General features: G+C 41.5%; 1 protein-coding gene across 3 annotated transcripts in view; it reads right to left on the bottom strand.

Annotated features, from left to right (window-relative positions):
* gli2a (GLI family zinc finger 2a) overlaps positions 1 to 24,247 on the bottom strand; it is a 412,735-nt gene that overhangs the window by 277,442 nt on the left and 111,046 nt on the right. For all 3 annotated transcript variants that reach the window (XM_060827038.1, XM_060827037.1, XM_060827045.1), the window contains exon 3: positions 23,475 to 23,622. In XM_060827038.1, coding sequence (XP_060683021.1) covers positions 23,475 to 23,592 — 118 coding nt within the window. In that variant the 5' untranslated portion in view covers positions 23,593 to 23,622. The remainder of the gene's footprint in view (positions 1 to 23,474; positions 23,623 to 24,247) is intronic.

Raw genomic sequence — 24,247 nt, 5'->3', positions numbered from 1 at the left:
GTTATTAGGATTAGGTGGGAACGTGGAGCAAAGGTTATAATCTGATTAGCCTGATTTTATAAAATAGTAGAGCAGGCTTGAAGGATCAGGCTCAAAAGTCAAATTGTCTATTCCTGCTCCTTGTTGACATGCTTGTCTGCTTGTCTTTGTACTCCATATAAGTCTCTGGGGACACTGCACCCAGTTTTAGTCTCTTTAGTTATAGAAGGATATAAATGACATAGATGAAGTGCAACATGGGTTCACCAGACTGTCTCAAGAAGACACATTGAGGAGGCTGGCTCTATGTTCTCTAGAAATTGTAATAAGGAAGAGTGACCTAATGGAAACATAGCTCCACAGGGTACATGTAAGATCCTGGCCGGGGATGGGTCTAGAATCAGAGCAACCATTTGAAATGCAGATGAGGAAGAATTTCTTCACTTAGATGCTCATGAACCTTTGGAAACCTCTACCTCCAGATGGGATGTGGAGGCTCAGTTATTGAGCATGTTTGAGGCAGAGACAGATCTCTAGATATTGAAGGGGATAGAGAAATAATGCAGGAAAATGGTGTTGAGATAGATGATCAGCCAGGATCTAGAATGGCAGAGCAGACTGGAGGGGCTAAATGGCCTACCCTTACTGTTATTATCTACGCTCTTTCATCTTCTTTCTGCACACCTTTCCCTTTTCTCATCAAATTTCATTTTCAAAGCATCTAAGCCACTCTGTTCAATCTTATTCTCTGTTGTCACATGTTCTACTATTGAACTATGGGAGGCATCACAATCAATCCTATGAATGTTTACTCTTTGTGAGGATCACTCGATCACTGTTTTTGTACTCTTCTTCAACTGAGATGGCCAAGGACATTAACCTTCTCTTTTCTTTCTCTGTGGCTCAGATGCTTGGACTCAACAAAGACTGGGGATTAAACCATTGATTTGTGCACCAACGCTACATTCATTGAATAGGCCAGCTGCCTGTACCTCTCACAACAACTTTAATAACATACCTAGTGCTTTTGAGAATTTAGAACCTGTGTTTCTGGCAATTTAGATTTAAAATTAAACAACATTCAATCCAAAAGAATAGACTTAACAATTAGGCAATGAGAAAAAAAGTATACCCAGGTAAGGGGCCAGCATGGTGGCTCAGTGGTTAGTGCTGCTGCCTTATAGCACCAGGGTTTCATTACACTCTCGGGTGACTGTATGGAGTTTACACATTCTCCCTGTGCCTGCATGGGTTACCTCCAGGTGCACCAGTCTCCTCCCACAATCCTAAGATGGGCAGGTTAGAATTGGCCATGTCAAATTGCCATAGTGTCCAGAGATCCGTAGATTGGGTGGATTAGGCATGGGAAATGCAAGGTTACAGGGATTAAGATGGGGCAGCGGGTCTGGGTGTGATGCTCTTTGGAGGGTAGTGTGGACCCGATGGGCTGAATGGCCTGCTTCTACACTGTAGGGATTCTATGGTTCTAAAAGCTTAATTGGTACAGAGAAGTGGCATGAAGTGGAATGAATCTCTTTTGAAAAGATGCAATTCAAAACTAGTTGCAAACAAATGGGCCTTAAAAGTAGCCACCAGCCAAGCTGGAATTGTCGAGTGTGGAATAAAAATATATTGAAGTATTACATAGATGTTCCCTTTAATAATTAGCAAGGAATAAACTAATTTTCCTAAAAGGAACACCTTTTAGAAGTATAGCCATCCAACAGCTTGGGGTTTTGCGAGACTCTCTCAAGCTCCCCACCACCACGGTTACTGGATTATTTTCACGGTTTCATCCTGTTCAAGGACAAACACAACAAACTTGTCTTCTATGTACCTCGCACCTGAACATTAAATGTCAACCACTCCAAAGCTTTAAAAAGAAAGTGTTAAAACTCGCTTTTTAAATTTCATTCACTGAAAGCAAACCAAAAATATGTGTCAGTCAAAATGATACAAAGTGCACGTGAATTTGTAGTCTTGCATGATCGCAGTCAATGAAAAAAAACTGCCTCCCCAGATTTATTACTGGACTCTTTGATGTACTGATTCACATAGATTCCAGTATATACCATTACATATATACCATGTAATTACTTTAAGATAATTCCCAAGGTACTTCACATCAAACAGTTTTCTGTCAAATGTGCAAATATATGAGTAACTTCTACTGTACGGATGTACCATCTTCTGTTTATTTCCACTGTACAAAATGCTATTAGATACCTGATATGATATGTTTCTGAAGGTAAAGAAAACAGGAGATCTGGGAATGATTCACAGACCGAAACCTCTTCAAGGGATTCAATGTAAACTGCAACAATGCTCTGTAAGTGTCCCTACAACCACCAGCCCCCCCTCCCCCCTCCCCACCCCACCTCCCCCACCACCGCTGTAGAACCCTGTGTAGAGACAATGGCTTGATGTCATGTTCATGTATCCAATGATTTGTGTAATATATAATATGGACATGGAAAATGTAAGATACACTCTGGATATAATCACTTCTGGCATCTCTGGTACTGAATGCAAGGTGATCTCATTTTTTAAGAATTAACATTGATTACAAGCACTGTTGGACTAAAACTTCAAGGCAAGAAAATTTGAACCAATTTGTTGCCAGTTCATATGTCTCACATCTCTGCTGTGAATTAGACCAGGTCCCATCCTGATAAGGACAACAGCACATGGGCAGCTGATGTCTGCTAGAAAGATGTAGATCAGGCAGGTCATTATATCTACTGTTGTCCAATGCTGATTGAGCGTCAAAGAGTCATACAGCATAGAAAACACACCATTTAATACCAATGGTGCCATTTTGGGGCTTAATATTCCATCAAATGTCCTCTCTTAACCTCTGCTGAATATGTGACGTGACAAGAACAACCCTACATCAGTACTATTTGAAGATATCACAGGTTTAGTTTAATTTACCATAGGTTAGTTGTTAGTTGATTACTCTGGATGTTGCTATAATGGTTTAGTATTTGGTATTTTACATTGTTCTTTCAAGCTGCAGAAGTGTTTTGGGAGATTTGGGGCAGATGCTGAAGGACTTTTTTGCTGACTTTGAAGCTTTTGCACAATCCAGTTGATCGCTGACATAGGACCATGAGCATTTGCTTTGGACTATAGACTGATAGAGAGTTCCTTAGACTATAGCAAGCTATTGGAAGACAGAGGAGAAGAGTTCTAATTAGGAGTTCACAGTTGCTCAGAGCGTTCAGAGAACATTTCTTTCACCTGGGCTTCAGTGTGCAACAACATGCAAGACATTTGAACTTTAATATGAAAGCCCTAACTAAAATCTGGCACTTGCTGCAATCTCAGAGTAAGTGAATTACAGGACTGTATGACAAACAGTTACAAAGGTGACTATGGCAATTAATTTCTGTGCATCTGGCTCCTTCAGCCTGGAGCTGCAGATATTTATAGTTTACTGGCCAACTTTGTATAAAGGAGGTTGCTTTCTCAGTCATGTGCTTATTCACCTTCCTCTCAATGCGTCATTCATCCATCCAATATTCCAAATGGTAGAAAGTTGGAATGAAGTTTTTCTCAATTCTTTATTGGGTTGTTACCTATTAGTTTAAGTTTTCATTTTGCTACAAGTGGACTCACCATTCTACTCTATGAAACTTGAGCACAGTTTTTAATGACGTGGTTTAGGTAAACCCCTCTGCTTTCTCTGACTTTGCCTTGCCCTGGAACTTACACACTATGTGTGACTGCAGATGTTGTGCCATGGACTTTTCCAATACTTCACTGAGATGTGCAATGCAGATCAAAAACAGGGCATGCTGCCAACTTGGTTGAAAGATCAGGAGAGAAGGAACTGAAAGTTGCATACAATAAAGACAGAAAATGTTAAAAAAGCACACTGAATAAGTCAGCGCCTGAAAGGGCAAGATATTTCTATCCTGTGCTTCCTTCTGTGATCCAAACATCTTCTGCTCTTATTTCGTTTCACTGCTTTTAAGTTTCTTCTCCCATTAGATCTTAAGAGTACGGTTGGCAGAAGACCTGGTGACCGATCTGCAATGATTTAAGAGTCATAGAGATGTACAGCAAGGAAACAGACCCTTGTCCATGTTGACCAGAGTTCCCAAGCTAATCTAGTCCCATTTGCCAGCACTTGGCCAATATCCCTCTAAACCCTTCCTATTCATATATCCATCCAGACACCTTTTAAATAATGCAATTGTACCAGCCTCCACCACTTCCTCTGACAGCTCATTCCATTCATGCACCACCCTCTGCCTTTTATATCTTTGCCCTCTCACCCAAAACCTATGTCCTCTAGTTCTGGACTCCTGCACCTCAGGGAAAAAACTTTGTCCATTCATCCTATCTACATCCCTCAAGATTTTATAAACTTCTATGAGGTCACCCCTCAGCCTTCACCTTGTGGATATATCTGGACTGAAGGATCTGGTTCTGTGCTGGATGACTCTATGACTCCATATCCTGAAATAGGGCGGGATGAGATGGGGTTTGGAGATCTCATTGCTTCCTACTTCCAATCACTGCATCCCCACAAATACAGTCAGCTCTGACATAACACGATAGTTCCATTCTCGTGACATCTCACGTTAAAAGAAAATCGAGTAATAGCCGTGTCACTGAGGACCAGAATTGCGTTATAATCAATACATGTAAGGAAAGTTCACGTTCCATAAATAATGGTCTAAATTCTTCAATCACGGTAAATCCAATCCACGATGAAGAAACACATCTTATAGCAGAACCGACTGCATTGCCTTTGACCGCCTAACATGTCCCACCATTGCAATGCACCACTTTCCCACTCTAATCAGAGCGTATGAGTTGTCCATTACCTAGGTGAGTGACTGGTGGCCAGCAATCATGCAGAGATACATTGCAAGTATGCATTGCACAACTGTGCTTTCCACAGCTTAAAATTACACAGCACCCTTAACACGGCAAAACTGCTGACCACATACAAATCAAAATATAACATTAAGTCAAACTAAGAGAAATTAGGCCAAATGATAAAAAGTGTTGGTCAAAGAAAGGTTGCTTGTGAGGAGTGTCAGAAAGGAGGAAAGTGAAAGAGAGAGAAGCAGAGGGTTGGAAAGACGGTATCCCAGAGCTTGGGGCCGAGGCAACTGATGGCATGGCCACCAACAGGGAAGCAATTAAAACTAAGAGGGCACCACATTCCAGAATTAGAGAAACACAGATACCTCAGAGGGTCGTCAGTCTGGAGAGGGTTGCAGAGATGGGGAGGCAGGCACAAGGAGATGCAGATTTTAGAATCAAGATGTTGCTCAAGAGCTTTCAAAAGCAAATTCTCAACCAGAAACGGGAGACATGTGCAAGGCTCCCTCCAATAACAACAGGTTTTTTTCTTATTTTTAACAATGCTGTGAATTTTAAGTTCTATTATTTGATGTCTGCGTTAAATACAGAACATTTTGTGAAGGTGCATTTTTCTCTGCTACTTCCTTGACCCTGGGAGCAATCCCACTGCTTCCTCACATGCAGCTGCAAAGCACACTTCACAACTCCATAAATTATTTATAATCAAACAGAGGCCTCAGTCCCTAGCAGTGTAAAAAAAAAGAAATGATGGGTTCACGTCCATTAAAGGACAATTTATACATTTTCACAAGGTGCTTAACTCTGGCTGGCATGCAACTTTTCTGGTTTTACATTACAGCCAAGTGGCTCTTTTGAAAATCTGCATTGTTTGCTGAGCTATAATTAAAATTCCAAAAAGCCTTCAACTTACCATAAAACTTCAACTAGATTTGTAAATGTTCACTAGGGGCAATCTGACAAAAGGGAGATTTGTACAATTCACAGCGCTTGACCTAAGTGTTGTTTTGGTCAGACTTGCAGCAACGTGTTTCAGAAAGCAACGTTTTTGACAGAATTGGGGGAGGGGGGTTGACACGGCAGCTCAGTGGTTAGCACTGCAGCCTCACAGCGCCAGAGATCTGGGTTCGATTCCATCCTCGGGCGATTGTCTGTGTGGAGCATGCACATTCTCCCAGTGTCTGCATGGGTTTCTTCTGGATGCTCAGGTTTCCCCCCACAGTCCAAACAAATTGGCCAGGCCTAAATTGCCCATAGTGCTCCAGAAGTGTGCAGATTAGGGTGGGCTAGCCATGGGAAATGCAGAGGTAGAGGGGTGGCCCTCGCTGGGATACTCTTCAGAGGATTGGTGTGGTCTCGATCGGCCGAATAGCCTGCCTCTACACTGTAGGGTTTGTATGATTCAGGGCTGATTACTGTAACTCACTTTATCGAAGCAGTTTGGTTCAGTCACCCAGCAACATGGTGCCGCAACTTGACAAAGTGTGACTGCTCATCACCTTCCTCCTGGTGAGCTAACAATTTCCTGCAAGGAGCTGGCGAACAGAGAAGCTACCGGATAGTTTGCTCCAGGAATCCAGAGGAACATGAAAGTGCAGGGGCAACAGAGTGCCATTCAGTTCCTTGAACCTCCTCTGCTATTGAAGTAGAGCACTGCTGTTGCTGAGTTCCATCCAAAAACCCACTTAGGGTTTTGTCTTTTCTAGTGAAGAAAACTCTATTATTTAATTTCTCAGCCTTAAAGATGAATCTACCCCAACATCTACAGCCTTGTGAGAATATTGTTGCAGATTTCTGCTCCTGCTATCACTGACACAGCTCCAGCATCACTCTTGAACAGATCTGATTCATTGGAGAGGGAAAGTCAACATAGTCCCACTCCCTCATTTGAAAGAGACAACTGCCGTGAGTTTAACCTGAGGGTCACCTGCACCTCAAGCAAGGTTTGAGGTTGTGAGAGCAGGAACTTCACGGTAAACTCAGCCCTCTTGGGAATTGAACCCACTTATCTCTAATCAGCTGCCCAGCCAACTGAGCTAACCGATCCCCTTTGTCTGATCATGATCGCAGGAGCTTTTCCAGAGATTTGCATGGGTCACCCAAAACACCTACCCTTTAACGCCTGCCAGTTTCCATGGGGCCTACACTGCTGAGCCTGCAGCTGAGGTCTGGGTCCATAACTTGGGTAAGATTCCTGAATATTCAGAATCTTAAGGCAACTCTTTTTAAAACTTTCAGTCCCTTATGAAGGAAGCTGACAGTAAACATTTTGGGCAAAGAATGCAAACATGTGCTGGGTCTATTCATCATCCTGCAGCCAAGCAGCCATGACCTGACCTGTGTGGCCGAATCATGAGGCATTCTGGCAGGATTGTTGAATCCCAGGAACAGCCACCTGAGCCTCGGGCAACAACGCGGACCCAGAAACGGAGGTTTAAAGTGGGTCAACCTCAGCATCTCTGATCATTGGTGCACCAGTCCTGGGAGCTAGAGAATGACAGCAATGAAGACATAAAGGCCAGAAATATGCTGGTTGGTGTGATGGGAATCTGGGAGGGAGTGAGTATCAGTAAAGTAACTGGAAGCCATGTTTGGATGGTTCCCTGACGGAGTATCACTGTGGGTGGGGTTTCGCAGCTCTTCTGGAACTGGGGAGTCAATACGCAAATGTTAAGGATAATTTGGGCCATTTTATAGAGCCTCTGGCACTTTGCTAACAACAAGGTTTGGCACAGGGGCATCACCAGCCTAACAGAGAATAGCCTCGCTGCAACAGCCCTGAGGCCCATCAGACCTGAGACTTCAGAGCTCAAACCGCGAGGCCGCAAACATAGAAATCAGCCGTCCATGTTGGCAAGGTTTCCTCTCCAAGTGTCAACCTCATGCATGTTTCACTTTTTGCTTACTTCACTGCGGGTGCCCTGAAGTCTGAGCAGCAATTACCTTTCCCAATGCCAGCTGCTCAGGCCTCAGAGCTGGTCATCTTTGATAGGGTTGGCAACAAAGGGCAGGTCCCTCCTCTTCACTGGGCATTCAGCAACAGTGGGTCAATTTGGAGGTCATGTGTGGGTAGCTAGCCATTCTCAGCAAACAAAGGAATATATTCAAACCTTGTGACTTTTTTTCTTTGCATTAGCCAGGAGCTAGGACACTCCATAATTCTTTATTGCTTTCTCATGGCAATAACACGGCCAGAGTCACTTTCCCATCCAGATGGCACTGTTTTCTTTTGTAGTATAAACTGTTGAGATATTTTGACATTTAGAATTCTTTCATTTGCCAAAAAACTTTGGAAGCTTCCAGCAAGGAGCCAAGAATCCTTCTGCGACTGAAGAGTTCCTTTGATGATTCCCACTCTACCTACTGATTGAGATCTGATTGAGACATATAAGATTATGAAAGGATTGGACACTCTGGCAGCAGGAAACATGTTTCCGCTGATGGGTGAGTGCTGAACCAGAGGACACAGCTTAAAAATACGGGGTAGACCATTTAGGACAGAGATGAGGAGAAACTTCTTCACCCAGAAAGTGGTGGCTGTGTGGAATGCTCTGCTCCAGAGGGCAGTGGAGGCCCAGTCTCTGGATTCATTTAAGAAAGAGTTGGATGGAGCTCTCAAAGATAGTGGAATCAAGGGTTATGGAGATAAGGCAGGAAGAGGACACTAATTAGGAATGATCAGCCATGATCATATTGAATGGCGGTGCAGGCTCGAAGGGCTGAATGGCCTACTCCTGCACCTATTGTCTATTGTCTACTATGGAATTGTAGAGTTAGCTTATCCTTACCAAAGTTGCTTGGAAATTTGTTGCAATTGGCCTTGATGCTCAGAGTTAGGAAACGTCAACAACATGCATGACTGGCATTTATACAGAACCTTTGACAAAGTCAAACTTAACCAGGAATTCTATGTATAATTACAATGAATCTGACTTTTAAAAGAATCAACATTCTGAGCTATGAGGTGAACTCAGGCTTGACCCCATGCACTTCCACACCACCCTCCAAGCAAACAAACCCCCTGACCCTCGCTTCCCAAACCAAGCTTGAGGAATAGCAAGAATAACACAGAAATAACTAAGATTGTCCTAACAGCAGTGTCATCCACCAGTTTAAGTGATGCTTTCAGGTAAAATAAAGGTGACTAGAAAGAAAATTCCAGCAGAAAAAACTTTGTAGACTACGCAGCAAAATCTCCTTTCTGACTTCCTCAAAACTTTGGTGGTAAAATGGAAATCGGGCTCCAAGTCACATGACCAACAGTCCTATTGTGGAGTCAACCTGGTAGCCGGTTGTTATTGGCATCCTTTGGTCTGGGGAACTATGAGGAGAACCATCTTTGAAAAACAAAAAACGGAACATTTAAATGTCGGATTAATTCTTCAGATGTCTTTCCTATCTAACTTAAAGGTACACCACAGGCAGCAGAACTAAAGCAAACACTGCCTTTTTATTCAGAGAATGGACACCTTCCTCCCTGAGTATTTATTTTATATAAAAAGATCTATGGTCAGCTTTTTAGACAAAAAAAAATAAAACTGCAGCATTAAGAAGTCATTACGTTTGTAACAGTAATGATTTACCATGGCAGGCTCCAATCTGCATGAGGGATGGTACCTCGAGGGCAAGTTGAATGGTGCTGGGTTTCCACAGGACCCTCTGGAGAGTGACACTGAGCCCAGCTGAGCTCCATCTCACAAATGTAAAGCAATGTGCACCTCGTGATATCAATCTACTCGCGAATCCAGCTCGAGAAAGATAGATGCGATGGGTTGGGGAACTCCAGTTAATCAAGCGAATGCAAAATAGTCTGGAATGGGTGTACTTAATCTTTGGGCTACACAGTTCCTGAGCTTTCCAAGTTATCATTGGGTTTTTCTCTGCTGAAGTAATGAATATTTTTTACTAATCATTTCTAACTATTTGATAACATAGCTATCCCTGCCTAACGCGCATTTTATTCCTTTGTCTCTTGCTGAGAAAAAGGATTCCTCCCCTCCTGGTTTTGGGTGGCACTGTAGTGGTAATGCCATCAGATTAGCAATTCAGAAACCCATGCTGTGGGGACATGGGCTAGAATCCCACGATAGCACATGGTGAAGTTTGAATGCAATAAAATTCTGGAAATAAAAAGAAGGCTGGTCTAATGACAACCAGATAACTACTGTCAATTGTCACAAAAAGAAACCATCTGGTTCATTCATGTCCTTCAGAGGAGGAGAACTGCTGACCTTGCCTGGTATGGCCTGCTTAGGACTCTACGCCTAATGTGATTAACTCTTAACTGCCCTTGGGGCAATTAGAGGTGAGAAATAAATGCTGGCCCCAGCCACATCCTGTGAATGGATATTTGAAAAAAGGTGCTCAGGGAGGAAGCTATGTTGTGGTGTCACAATACCAACCAACACCAGGGATGTGGAGGGACGGGTAGCATCCTTGTTGCCTACGAACATAAGTAGGCCACCAATTTGACTGCTAAAATGACCCAAAAGATGGAACATTACACAGGCCACCAGCATTTTGTCAGCATGGTGAGGTCCACAGGGCACAGGGAGGGGTGTGCAACAGCATCCCCACTAGAGGGCTTTAACACCCCCTCTGCCAGCTCAATCTGTTTCGCCCACATAAAAGAAAACTACTCAATGCTCATCTTTATAAGAGGGCCTCCAATTGGAGTCTCACCTCCCCTCCATGTTCTCCTCGTTGCCTCGGCTGAAGCCACCTCTCTCAAACGTCCATGGTGACACCACCTCTGAATAGAAGGCCTACCCACCTGCTGTCCTGTTTGATCCATCACCTTGTACAACATCCTGGAGCAAGTCATGCCTCCCGCTCACATTAGCCATCCAATTGACAATCACCCAGACCAAACATGATCTCAGACTAACTTTAGCATCTCAACCATTTCTCCAGCAGTGTTAATAGTCACTCAGGACTTTGATTATGCATCTAATGGTCCAACTTCTCCTGACCAACTATTTTATTCATTTCATGAGAACCATTTGAAGTCAGAGATTTAAACAGAGGCTTTGGGAAGATTCCAGGCATAAAGGAATTGTCTGACGGAATGCTCAATTTCCCCAGCCATTCCTATCTTGACTGAAATGATGACAGTGTGACCACTGGAAAATCCAGCATTGGTTTTAATTAACTTCCGAACTAACAGTACCTTATTCAAGGGCAATAACTGCTAGTTCAGCCAACAAAGCACACATCCCATGAAAGATGTTTTTTAAATGGCAAGTTGTGAGCTGTTATTTGTGTCCATTCCAGATTTGAAATCCCTGACATATTAATGAGGAATATAATGAGTTACTTAGCATACAATTATATAATTACATAAGTCTGCTACTCTGCAGGAAAATAAATTCCTTTACGTTTGCTTGAAGCTGCTGAACCTACCATCTATTTCTAGATTTCAAAGCTTAAACCACTTGCTTGCAAATACACCATATGTAAGTTTTAGCTTATTACATACTTGAATCATGCCCTCTCTTAATCTGTTTATCTCCAAAGAAAACACTTAAGTTCTGTAAGCTTTACTTGCTGGCTTAAAGCTTTAAATAGCACATTGATCCTCATCACCCTATCCTTGACCCTTTCTTTGCCAGACTCTGACAACAGCAGGATGCAACACTCCAAGTGTAGCCCTTCAAGAAATCATCAAAAGGTATACCACACAGCTCAACAATGAGCTGCACCCATAGTACTGAAACAGTTTCATGAATAACAACTTCATACCCTCTAAAGGTGGAACATTTTACCCATTCATTTCCTCACTGTCCAAGACCTCGAATACGCCTTCTGGGTGAAGCATTTCAATTGTACTTCTTTCAATCTAGTCTACAGTCTTCCTTTTTCTTTGCCCAAAGATATGATCCCTACCTCGCAAGTCCTTGCCATTTCAACACACCACCTTGCTTTCATGCTAGCATCTCTGCCCTGGGATAGCTGCAGTGCTCCAATGAAGCACCAGTATAACTTGAGGAGTAATATCCCATTTTCTGCTTTGGCACTTTACAGCTTCTAAGACTGAATATTGAATTCCACAACATCAAAGCCTGATCACATGATGCCCATCCTCCACTTAGTCCTCCATTAATCATGGAAAAAGAAGGATTGCAGGGAATAAGGTTTGGGGAGGGATGGATCTGGGTGGGATGCTCTTCGGAGGGTCAGTGCAGACTCAATGGACTGAATGGCCTGCTTCCACAATGTTGGGATATTTTGATTTTTCTTGCATTATTTCAACCCTACATTGACCATCTTTTAAATTTGATTTCATTTCATTATTGTCACGTGCATTTTGATATAAAGAATATTGTATAGAACTGCCACTCTCTGGTGCTATCTTAAAACACAGAAAAATAAAGATAAACATATAATATAAAGGCAGAAAAATAAAGATTATTTGTATATTGCTCACTTTGCTCTCAGTAGACAGCACCTATTTTCAGAGTCTAGATTAGAGAGGTGCTGGAAAAGCACAGCAGGTAAGGCAGCATCCGAGGAGCAGGAGAATCAACATTTCAGGCAAAAACCCTTCATCAGGAATTTCTGATGAAGAGTTTTTGCCTGAAACATCAATTCTCCTGTTCCTCAGATGTTGCCTGACCTGCTGCGCTTTTCCAGCACCACTCTAATCTAGATTCTGAATTCCAGCATCTGCAGTCCTCACTTTTGCTGAGCACCTATTTTCACCCTTTCACACCTTAATGTACAACCATTTTGTACCTTTCCACCTTTTTTCTTTTCTATGACTCTTTTTCGCAACAGTTCACAAACCCTTTGTCTTTTGCACTGGGTCTCCACACCATCTGAACCTCTCACTCCATCCGAACCTCTCACTCCATCCGAACCTCTCACTCCATCCCTGCTTCAGTCAAGACTATTTTCAAAAAGCCACCATTTTCCAACCCCTTTCAGTTCTGAAGAAGAGTCATCCTGGACTCAAAATATTAACTCTTTCTTGATCCACAAATGCTGACAGACCGGCTGAATTTCTCCAGCCATTTCTGTGCTTGTTTCAGTTTCCAGCATCTGCAGTGTTTTGATGTGATATGATGGAAAAAAAAACAATCATTTCTGTCCTTGTGAAAAAAGCATCAGTCAATCAATCATGACTATTACTTTTGATGAAGAGTCATCTAGATTCGAAAACATTTGCGTGCTCGCTCTCCATGGATGTTGCCTGAAACGCTGCGATTTCCAGCATTTTTCTTTTCAGTACAGATTGCAGCCTGTGCAGTAATTTCCTCCTACTAAGCCTACGACATCGATCGTTCAACAGGACAGATCCTCCTAATATTGTAAAAATTAGCACAGCCTTTGGACTTTTTAACCTCCCTGACCTCTGAAGGAAAAACTGACATCCAGCGCCAAGTGTGGGAGGAAAAGCGTCCATTTTCCATCAGCATCACTAAGCTAATTTCATTTCAAACTATTCACTCACAATTGTTGCTTGGAAAGGCTGACAATAATAGGCAACTCATATTGCACCAAATTAATTACAATCAGCAAAAGTATGCACTTAAGTGGATTTCAGGTCTCACATCATTGCCAAACATTTGAAATATTGAAATAAAAAGTGTTCTGAGAAGTCCTTGAAAAACTTAACTCATTCAGTAACAATGCTTAATTTGAACAGAGTGACTGCACGAGATCTACAGACAAGAGTTTGCTTTTAAACACCTAGACTTCACTGTGTTCCTACGTCTGGATAGGCTGAAGGCTGAATCAGCGGGAACGTCTGAGCACAATTTGAAAGTACTTTTCATGAAAATAAATATCACAGAGGAAGGAAAAGCAATGGTAATACTCCTCCAGTAACAATTTCAGAATGAGTTTTCCATTAGGGAGTAAAGTTCACCCCTCATAATAACAAAGATGCTGCTATCAGAATCCACCTCAATATCTCACAATTTTTGTCTCTCCTTTCCCAAAGGCAATGACTTTTGTTTATGTATTTGATGGAGCTCAGCAGCTTCAAGAACATATGGCCATTTTTCCAAACATTAACAATGGAGGCTGTTTGGTCTTTGGCACTTGAGCAATGACAAACCTATGAATCTATGACCATCACATGTCCCCTTAGTCTATATTGTTTTCACTTCATAATTACTCCAGTGCCTCAAATACAGTCAGTGATTGAATTTGGTATAACCACTTGTGATAATGCAAGCTATGTTCTAACACCGTGTACCTGGAAAATGGTATCGCCAGTCTTTCCATTTAGGCTTTGAGTACCACTCCTAAATCTGTCTACATAATCCTGAGTTCAGATATGAGCTTAATTTATTTCAGCAGATAGACTAAAATCTAGTCCCAACATTAATTGATGCGTTTACCCACCATACCACACTTTACTGGTATCTATGTCAATAATTTGCCCAATTATCAACAATTTCTTCGCAGGTTCTGATGACTGGTTATTAAAATATTTCCTGCCACTAACATGAATCAATAGTGTAGCATGGAGATCAGTTTTAATCACAGCTATGAGAAGTCTCCTTTTTTAAGGGCAACTGCATTTTTATGCATTTTCCTTAAATAATCATTTATCGCTGCTATTTTTGATTAGAAAGAACTGTTAGTGATGTTATCTAAGGAGCATTAATAATGCCTCAAACAAATTTTAATGGAGTCATTAACCCTTTGATAACAGTGACAAAAAGAACTTGGTACGAGAACTAGGTAACGAGAGTCCAAAGATGTGCAGGTTAGGTGAATTGGCCATACTAAATTGCCCGTAGTGTTAGGTAAAAGGGGTAAATGTAATGGGAATGGGTGGGTTTCGCTTCGGCGGGTCGGTGTGGACTTGTTGGGCCGAAGGACCTGTTTCCACACTGTAAGTAATCTAATCTATTAGCATTGGTACTAGCGTTAGTATTAACATTAGTATTGTCAAAACTTTGACACTTAGAACGCATGAAAATGGGGAGGTCATTTATAAATTTCATACACAATGATTTTGAAACTTACAGAATTATTGCCATTATCCTCAAAATGCTTGCTCACTGAAACTTCAAAAAACACTTGACCAAGTTCATCCCCTCAATTTAGGTCTAGCACTGCCACATCTTTAATTGTGCCATCTATATACTGGCACAAAAAGCTCTCCTAGATGCACTTTAAAAATTTTACACTGTGTAATCCTTTCACACTAAGACGATCCGGGTTACTATTAGCAAAGTTGAAGTCCCATACAATTATAACTCGGCTTCTTTCATACTTTGCTGTGATTTGCTGCTCCTCTATCTGTTGGGATAATCCCAGCAAAGTAATCATCCCTTTGTTTTCATTTCTGAGCTCTACCCAGATGATCTTATTTGAAAAGTCTTCCAAGACATCCTCCCTCATCACTGCAGTGATGATTTCCTTTATCAAAAATCAATAACACTAACCACCACCTCTCTTACCTTCCCCCATAGTGCCTGAAACTTCTATATCCTGGAATGTTGAGCTGCCAGTCCTGTCTTTCTTTTAGCCATATCTCAGTGATTATAATAATATCAAATTCCCATCTGATGAATAATTTAAGTTTCTCTGCGTTGTCAAACTCCTTGCATTAAAACAAACACAATTTAGCTTTCTGAATTTACAATGTACCTTATCATGCCCATGTCTTCTCTGCCTGCTGGAAAGTCCTATCATTCCTTCTATATCTGTTTGGAACTTGTTCTAGACTTTTCATCTACTCTGTGCTTCAACCCTTACCAAATTAATTTAAAACTTCTCCAAAAACACGATCAAACCTTCCAGCTTCTTCATTTTTTTTTCACAAAAACCCCACTCTCTCTGATGCACTTCAGAACTGGTTCAATTCTGTTGTGTATGTGCTGACCACTCAAACACTAGCAGCTAGAAACAGTCATGATTCTGACTGTCTCTCTAATTTACACATAATGCAGACATTGTAGGGTTACCAAAAATGTAACTGATGAACTACACCTCATGTACACTGAAGTTGAAGTGCACTTTTAAATGCTGATTGAAAAGTATGTGAAAAGAGCAGAGCAAACCAGATCATAGCACCAGAGAATAATGCCCAAATTAAATTGATTTCATTGCCATCTGAGGTAGAACATCGACTTGATCCCAAACTGTCCCTGAAAGGAAACCTGAGAGAAAACAGTCCAGTGGAAATGAGAAAGAAGCCAGCAATTTTTACTGGGGTTCAATCTGGACTTGGAAACAAAAGTAAGTGGGATGGGAGCTACCTCAGTATGACAATGTTCCTCTTGCACATCCAATGAAAAGTAAAAAGGTAACAGTGAAGTTGCCCTAGTCTGAGTGGACCACAGGCTCTAGACACGACTGATGGTGGTTTAACCTGAGGGTCACCCAGGTGACACGGGGTGAGATTCAGAAGGCAGGTTCTTTATGGTAACTTCTGATGATAAAGGAACAGAACATGTGCTCATAGAGAGTCGTAGAGGTGTAAAGCACGGAAACAGACCTTTCAATCCAACTTGTCCATGCCGGCTAGATATCATAAATTAATTTTGTCACATTTGCCAGCATTTGGCCCACACTCCTCTAAGCCCTTCTTATTCATATACCCATCCAGATGCCTTTTACATGCTGTAATTGTACCAGCCTCCACCACTCCCTCTGACAGCTCATTCCATACACGCACCACCCTCTGCATGAAAAATTTGCCCCTTACATCCCTTTTATATCTTTCTCCTCTCACCCTAAACCTATGGCCTCTAGGGTAGGACTCTCCTACTCTGGGGAAAAGACCTTCTCTATTTACCCAATTTTCCTCATGATTTTATAAACCTCTATAAAGGTCACCCCTCACCCTCTGATGCTTCAGGGAAGAAATCCCCAGCCTATTTAGCCTCTTCCCAAAGCTCAAACCCTCCAACCTTGCAACACCCTTCTAAATATCTTCTGAACCCTTTGAACATCCGTCCCATAGAAAGGAGATCAGAATTGCACACAGTATTCCAAAAATGGCCTAATCAATGTCCTGTAAAGCCGCAACATGACCTCCCAATTCCTATTTTCAGTGCTCTGAACAATAAAGAAAAGCATACCAAACACTTTCTTTACTATCTTATCTACCTGCACCTCCACTTTCAAGGAACTATGAACCTGCACTTCAGGGTTCCTTTGTTCATTAATACTTCCCAGGACCTTACCATGACATTTATTAGATTACTCTACGTCACAAACCAGCTATCCAGCCAATAAACTCCCTAATGGAAATGTAGACATATGGTAACTGTCAGGCTAAAATTTCACTGCCCAAAACTTGAATAAAACCACCAACCCATCTGTTCACAACCTTATGAAGATGAAGAATTTGACACAAATATATTGACCAATGTGCTAGAAATAACACCCAGGGGAACTTCAATCCCCTTTCCCCACCAGCTATGTCAGAACCATTATTCTCTGCATCAACTGAGATTATAACATGTGCTATGATAAAAGGCCAAGTGATCAGTCAAAGTTCTTGCACTGACTATGTGCAAACACATGTTAACTCTATGAGCTTCATTCCAATCTGGATCCAAACCTTGCTGTTAAGACATTAATACAGCTATCAAATACTACACCACTTGAATTGACCATGACAGGAACAAAGAACATGATTCAAATCAGATCACGTCATATCCCACTACCAAGAAAGTCAATGAGAAATTATCACTATCAAAATCAAACCTTGTTTCTTTTGGTCCCTCCCTACAATTTGTCTGAGTTAATGAATTTCAGCTACAACAATAAATGTTGCTGCTTCTTAAACCTAATTACCAGAGTTATATAAAGTAGTTGTTATGCCAATCATTTTGGAGACAAAATCCCAGAAAGAGTTGCCAACTTTCCAGGCTTCCCCTGGAGCTTTCAAGAAATGAAGACTGATCTCCCAGACACTGCTGCAAGCAACTTCATAGAAAAATCATTCCAGAAATTCAAACTCTTCTTAATTTATTTCAACAGTTGCCATTTAGAACAATATTGAGGTAGGGGAATGAACAGCTTTAATGGTAGAGTAGTGGAGAGTGAGGTGGGGTGATGTCTCGTATGATTGATGAAACCTCCATGCTCCACCCCTGTTAAAAGTCAAGGCTTGTGTTTATAGAATGCCTTGCATGAACTCAGATTGGTCCACAGCTAACAGAATTATTTTCAAATGGACGAGAATGACTCTAGCAATGTAGGAAATGCTGCAGCTAATTTGAATTCAGCAAATTGTAAAACAATGTTAATTGAAGAATAGGCCTTGTTCAGGAACAGCTTCCTTCTTTAAAAGAATGCTGTGGGATCACTTACAGCCACCTTAGAAGACACTCAGGACCCCAGTTTAACATCTCATTTGATTGTGCAGCACCGGAGGATGTGGCAAGAATTTTGTATTCAAGTTCCTGATGCAGGACTTGAACTCACAACCTTCTGGCTCAGAGTTACCAACTGAGCAACAGCTGCCACCATAACGCAAATGGTAAAAGGAGATAAGCCTTCAAGAAACAGCTGCAGCATTTCAAACACTTAAGTTCATTTTGTTTCATGACAATGTATTTTCTCCCTCTGTCTAAGTTAAATAAAATTCAAAGACAGTTAGGCAGTTTACTGATGAGTTTTACTGATTAAACTGACCAACCTCAATATGCCATTTGTGTTTCAAAATTCAAACAAATATAACTAATTATTCTTCAGAATGAAGATCTTAGGAGAGTCTGGCAACGTGTTTCAACTCAAATCATAATGCCTTTCTAATCTCTTTTTCCCTCTAGAGTTGTGGTTTTTCATCACTTTTAACACATTGTAAGCATTATGTCCAAGAAAGGGTTAAGCAAAGTAATATGTCTGAGTTCATTAGACCTATACTGTTTCCTTTGATCAGAACGAAAGAGACCCATACAGCTAACGCACAATAAATTACCACGGTGTGATAAATGATTCTATTAGCAAAACAGATTGTTAAGCTCTGATATAACAGATAGGTGGGAGCAGAAGACCATTCATTCTCCCTACGGCACTTTCACAGTTGTAAATAGGTTATTTTATGTGTAAATAACACATTAAAACTGAACAATATGTGTGTCCTTTGATAGTGAGCAAATTGGTGCAAATAAATTACATTGGACAAGGAAGTGAACTAACCCAGATATTACAGCAGCTGTTTGGTGAAGTTGTGCTAAAATGACTGAAAGGAGCTGTTGGTGCTATAGCTCTCATTCTGCCTGCGCTGTCCCAGTAACACGCTAATAGTAAATTATACCATGACATAAAGGTAATAAGGTTGTATTTTAAAAATGTTTGAGAGCTCTTTCAGAAAAGGGCTGAAGCAAAAAGTCATCATGCATATTTTATTCAAAAAAGGGTCAAGATATTTATGCATCAACAACTGAACATTTCTGCTTGCCCTGACTATATTTTTGAAGAGTTGATTGAAATATTAAATCATTTGGAATTTGAAAGGGCTGAGAACATTCGAATGAGATTTTCCAAGATCAGTGCACCTGGAAATGCTGCATGACAACGTCATCAACTGCAAGTCTATCCATGAAGGGGCATTCCAAGTCTTGTGATGTTTATATCAGAAAATGTGGCCCCACCTGACAGAAAGTAGCTGAGCAGGAAGGTAGGCTATAATATGCAGGTAGGTAAGACCAGTTAATAGAGGTGTTTGAAAAATATCTGTTCCTCTTTGGCCTGCCATAGCCACCTCGCCAAAGAAAGTGCCACTCCCTATACGGACAGCAAGTACCCAGCCAATTATTACAATGTTGGTCACCTTCTTGGACTCGTCCATTTCTCATTGTTGTTCGCTCAGAAACTCCCATGGACTAACAAAGACCAGCAGTCAAAAAGAGTGGTGCTGGAAAAGCACAGCAGGTCAGGCAGCAGCCGAGGAGCAGAAGTCGACATTTCGGGCATAAACCCTTCATCAGGAATGGCTTATGATGAAAGACTTATGCCTGAAACGTAGACTCTCCTGCTCCTTGGACACTGCCTGACCTGCTGTGCTTTTCCAGCACCACACTTTTTGACTCTGATCTCCAGCATCTGCAGTCCTCACTGCCTCCTGACAAATACCAGCAGCCTTTCAGATTGGTGAAATCTTGATATAGGAAGGAAACTTCTCCATTTTATTTCTGACACTGTGCCAATGCACGACAAGTAGAAGAGGCCACACACAATGAAGAGACTGTATTTACTGTCTTCTACAACAGTAACAGCCACTGATTGGCAAATGGACCATGAAAAGAATCCCTATATGCCACAACTGATGAGGAAGCAAAGACTACCTCAATACCATGAATTGGCATCACTTTAAACAAAAATATATTATGCCTGACACCAGAATTTCCTCTAAGTTTTTTGACACTGCACTGCCATCATTTCACCAGCAAGTTAGGTGAAAACCCCATTTAGTGCAGAGTTTTGGCAGAAATACAAGACCAGATATACAGTCACTGAGTCACTGAAGTATGCAGCATGGAAACATGCCCTTCAGCCTAACTCGTCCATGCCGACCAGGTTTCCTGATTGTATCTTCAGTCGACTCCCTGGAACCCCACCATCCCACTCATATCTTTTGAAAGGCTCCTCAAAACTCTGACCTAGACATTGACTGCCTCTCCTAACATCTGATGTGGATTGTTGCCAGTCTTTGTTCTATAATCTGCCTGGGAGGCGGGCCGGGATGTTTCATCAGGTTGACGGGTACTATATAACTGTAGGCTGTTGCAAGTGCCAAATCTCAGTCATGCACAAGCGTACAAATGAGGAGTTCTTGCTCTGTGTTGTAAATTCTCCCTTAGAAAGAGTGGCATTAATGCAATGCTCTATCATGTCCCTCAGAAAACATCTCCAAATGTGGTGCTGTAGCATGAGGTGCTCTATTAAGTAGTCAAGCACAGCAGTCATTGCACATGCTGTGCTAGGGATACAGTAAATAAAGCATGTGCACATTTAATAACCTGCCAACTTCACTTGCTAAACTCTTACATACAGGAAGATCACTGCAGTTCCTAGACCCCATTCTAATGATCAATCAAGGTCTAGTCATTACTTCGATGGGTGAGGCTGGCAGGCTCTTCATTAGAACATCAAAACCGAAAGAAAAAGAAGTAAAGAAAAGGATTGAAATTTCCACTTCAAAGATGCCCTTCAATCAGCACCTGCATCACATTCTGGTAGACAGTGTGCAGTTTCTTGGGTTAGGATATATTTTTAATGCTGGCTAGCCATTTGAGGAAGTCATTACTGTGTTTTACATGGTGGTCAGCTGATTGGTTACTGAATTCTGAAGGACTGACTCTTTAAACTTTATTACACTAGACTTTTATCATGTTTCCACTGACATCTTCAAACATGTTAAAAATAATAAGCGGGGATCAAAAAAAGCATAAACCCACAAGACTTACCAGTTGCTTTCTTTTCAATGTACTTGCCCGAGATAATCCCAATTTTCTGCATTTTAAAGAAATCAGACACCAATTCTTTTTAATGAGAAAGGTAACAGCAAAGTGATGTCTGCTGTGATTGTTTGCATTTGGCATCCAATCAGCCACTGACTCAGAGGGCTGACTGAAATGGGTCAGTAGCTGAAGGTCCTAGTCCCTGTCAGAAGACAGAGTTACATTTCAAAATAGCTAAGGACATGCTAAAGCTTAAATATTATATATGTGCAGTCACCAAATGCAAGTTATTTGAGGAAGTGCTCTTTAAAGCTAAGGCCAATTCTGGGTTATGCAGATTTAATGCAGCAGGTTAAGTTGTTTGAAGATTGGAGTTGATTAAGTCTGCTCAAATCAAGGTATAATTTGATAAAATGAATGGATATATTATGCGAGTGCAGGGATTGTCCACCCTGACTTTGTGGATTCAGCATATCTCTTGTGATACAGTGATAGTGTCCCTACCTCTAGGTTCATGTCTCACCTCTTTCAGAGGTGTGTGATAACATGTTTGCACAGGTTAATTTAAATAAAACTATCCAACGCATTCAATCCACGTGAAATACTTAGCCTTAATGCCGAGAAACAAATAGAAAAGGTCATGACCATTTGCCCAATATAAAGATAAGCCTGGCACATTCAAAGAAAGAGATTCATGTGCTAAGACTAAAAGTATACTGAGCACTTTCTGAATAAAGTTACCAATCCATCTGTTAACAACCTTATGAAAATAAAAGAAATAACATTAATGTACCAATCAATTGTTGAGTACAGAAGAGTCCCTTCAGCCCATTGAGTCTGCGCCAACAAAACTACTTAAAACCTCCACCTGTCCCATTTCCAGCACTTGGGCCATTGCGTTAAATGTCAAGGCATTTCAATGGCTCGTCCAAGTATTTTTTAAAAGTTGTGAGGTTTCCTCGACTATCCTCCTGGGCAGTGCACTCCAGATTCCAACCACCCTTTTGGGTGAAAACATTTTTCCTCCAGGACCACCTAAATCTCCTGCCTTTCACCTTCAAATCATGTCCCCACTTTACCTACTTTTCTAATCAACCTATTCAGAGATGTTATTACATACCTCTGGAGCAGGTGGGCCTTGGACCTAAGCCTCCTGGTCTAGAGAAAGGGACACTACCAATGTGATGCATGAGGGAAATACGCCCTTTTGTTGACCCTTCAATGGGGAACAGCTATTTTTTTTATCCACCCTGTTCATACCCCTCTGGATGGTGCCCAAAGGAAAGGGAAGACGTGCTGCCAAATACTAAGAACCTCCAAAAGCTCCTTTCATGTGTCTACAGACATGGTAATTCTTACGTGACACAGACTGCTTGCTGGAGTAACCCACTAAAATACAATGATTCATTCCATCGCTGGAATAGATCTGGTTCTGAACAAACAACTTCTGCAGCAGATTATCGTGCCTTTTTTATTGGCTTTAACCAATTCTATAGCAAAATCATGAATGAAACACACTTGAAATTGACTCAATTCTATAGAAACAGTAATACATAAATGACTAAACACTTAACAAAATAACGAAAGCAGAGCTCAAAATCATGTCATAATGTATGGAATTCAGGAATCGTACACATGAACGTAACTGGTCAACACTGGGATTTCACAAGCCACATTTTGGAATAGTGGTGCTGGAAGAGCACAGCAGTTCAGGCAGTTCCGAGGAGCAGTAAAATCCTGATGAAGGGCTTTTGCCCGAAACGTCGATTTTGCTGCTCCTTGGATGCTGTCTGAACTGCTGTGCTCTTCCAGCACCACTAATCCAGAATCTGGTTTCCAGCATCTGCAGTCATTGTTTTTACCTTTCACAAGCCACAATCAGTTATCTTCATCCCACTGCTTGAATCTAGCTCTTTTGATAAAATCACAGGAATCAACTGCCTCCAACAGAATGCTTTCAATCAGCTCCTGCATAAACTGGAGGCATAGCAAAAAAACAAAACTGGAAACGAAATGATGGATGCCAAGGTTTACTTTTTGAATGCTTGGAATTGCACAGAATTTCCAGCACAGGAAAAGGCCATTTGGTGCAATTAACAGAACGTGCTGGTGTTTTAACTTCCACTTCTCACCCTGGTCTCGCTCATCAACCGAACCCGTGCCCTGAGCCTGGGACATCCTGCCTCATAAATTGGGGTGTGCCCCGCGTTAATGAGAACAAGTTTCGGATTTTCTGTGCGCTGCGGGAGGCTCAGTTCAGGTTCCAAAACGTACCTCGTGATGCTGCCGAGGCTGCTGACTTCTTGTTAGCTTCTGTGAAGACATCCCCTTCAATAATGGAGGTTTTGGTGTCTTTCTTTTCAGTGGCAGTGGTCTGTGCTTGAGCTGCCATAGTAGCTGGTCATACTTCAGTAGACTGAACCTTAAGTGGCAAGTACAAAGAAGAGAAAAAAGGAAAACTGAATGAAGCGTTCTTTCCACTGTACTCTAAAACCGCACAAGAGTTTTCTCACTCAGCAATAAACATTTCTAAGTTGTGCAATTACAGAACGTGTGAGGAATTCAATAGCTTCTTGCATGAATAGGCACAAAGACCACTGGCCAAGGTGTTTATTAGTGCACAGGAGATGTGTTTTTTGCCCCGCCAAGTACAATCTCAGATTCCTACATTTATTGCCATTAAACAGCAATAATTACAGAGCTAAATGAAAGCTTGGTAATTTTAAAAATTCAATTACAGGATGTGGGCGTCACTGGGAACGCCAGCACATACTGCCTGTCCCTAACTGCCCTTGGAAAAGTGGCAGTGAGCCGCCTTCTTGAGCTACTGTTTTTGTTGAGCTTTCCTTCCGATGTAACTGACTGACTTGCAGCAAATCAATCAATTTGAGAATAGCGTGGATTCACGCTTAGGCCTGATCGGGTGACAAAAGCAGATTTCCTTTCCTAAATACATTTAACAAATAAGGACAACCTTGTTGTTTTTTGGACAGTATTTCTAATCATCGTATCACAGCTCAGTGCCAGTAGTCCACTAGAAAGAGAGC

Source organism: Hemiscyllium ocellatum, chromosome 7 (genome assembly GCF_020745735.1).
Source record: "Hemiscyllium ocellatum isolate sHemOce1 chromosome 7, sHemOce1.pat.X.cur, whole genome shotgun sequence".
NCBI lineage: Eukaryota > Metazoa > Chordata > Chondrichthyes > Orectolobiformes > Hemiscylliidae > Hemiscyllium > Hemiscyllium ocellatum.
The sequence above is the reverse complement of the archived record's forward strand: the minus strand, read 5'-3'. Positions and strand labels throughout refer to the sequence as shown.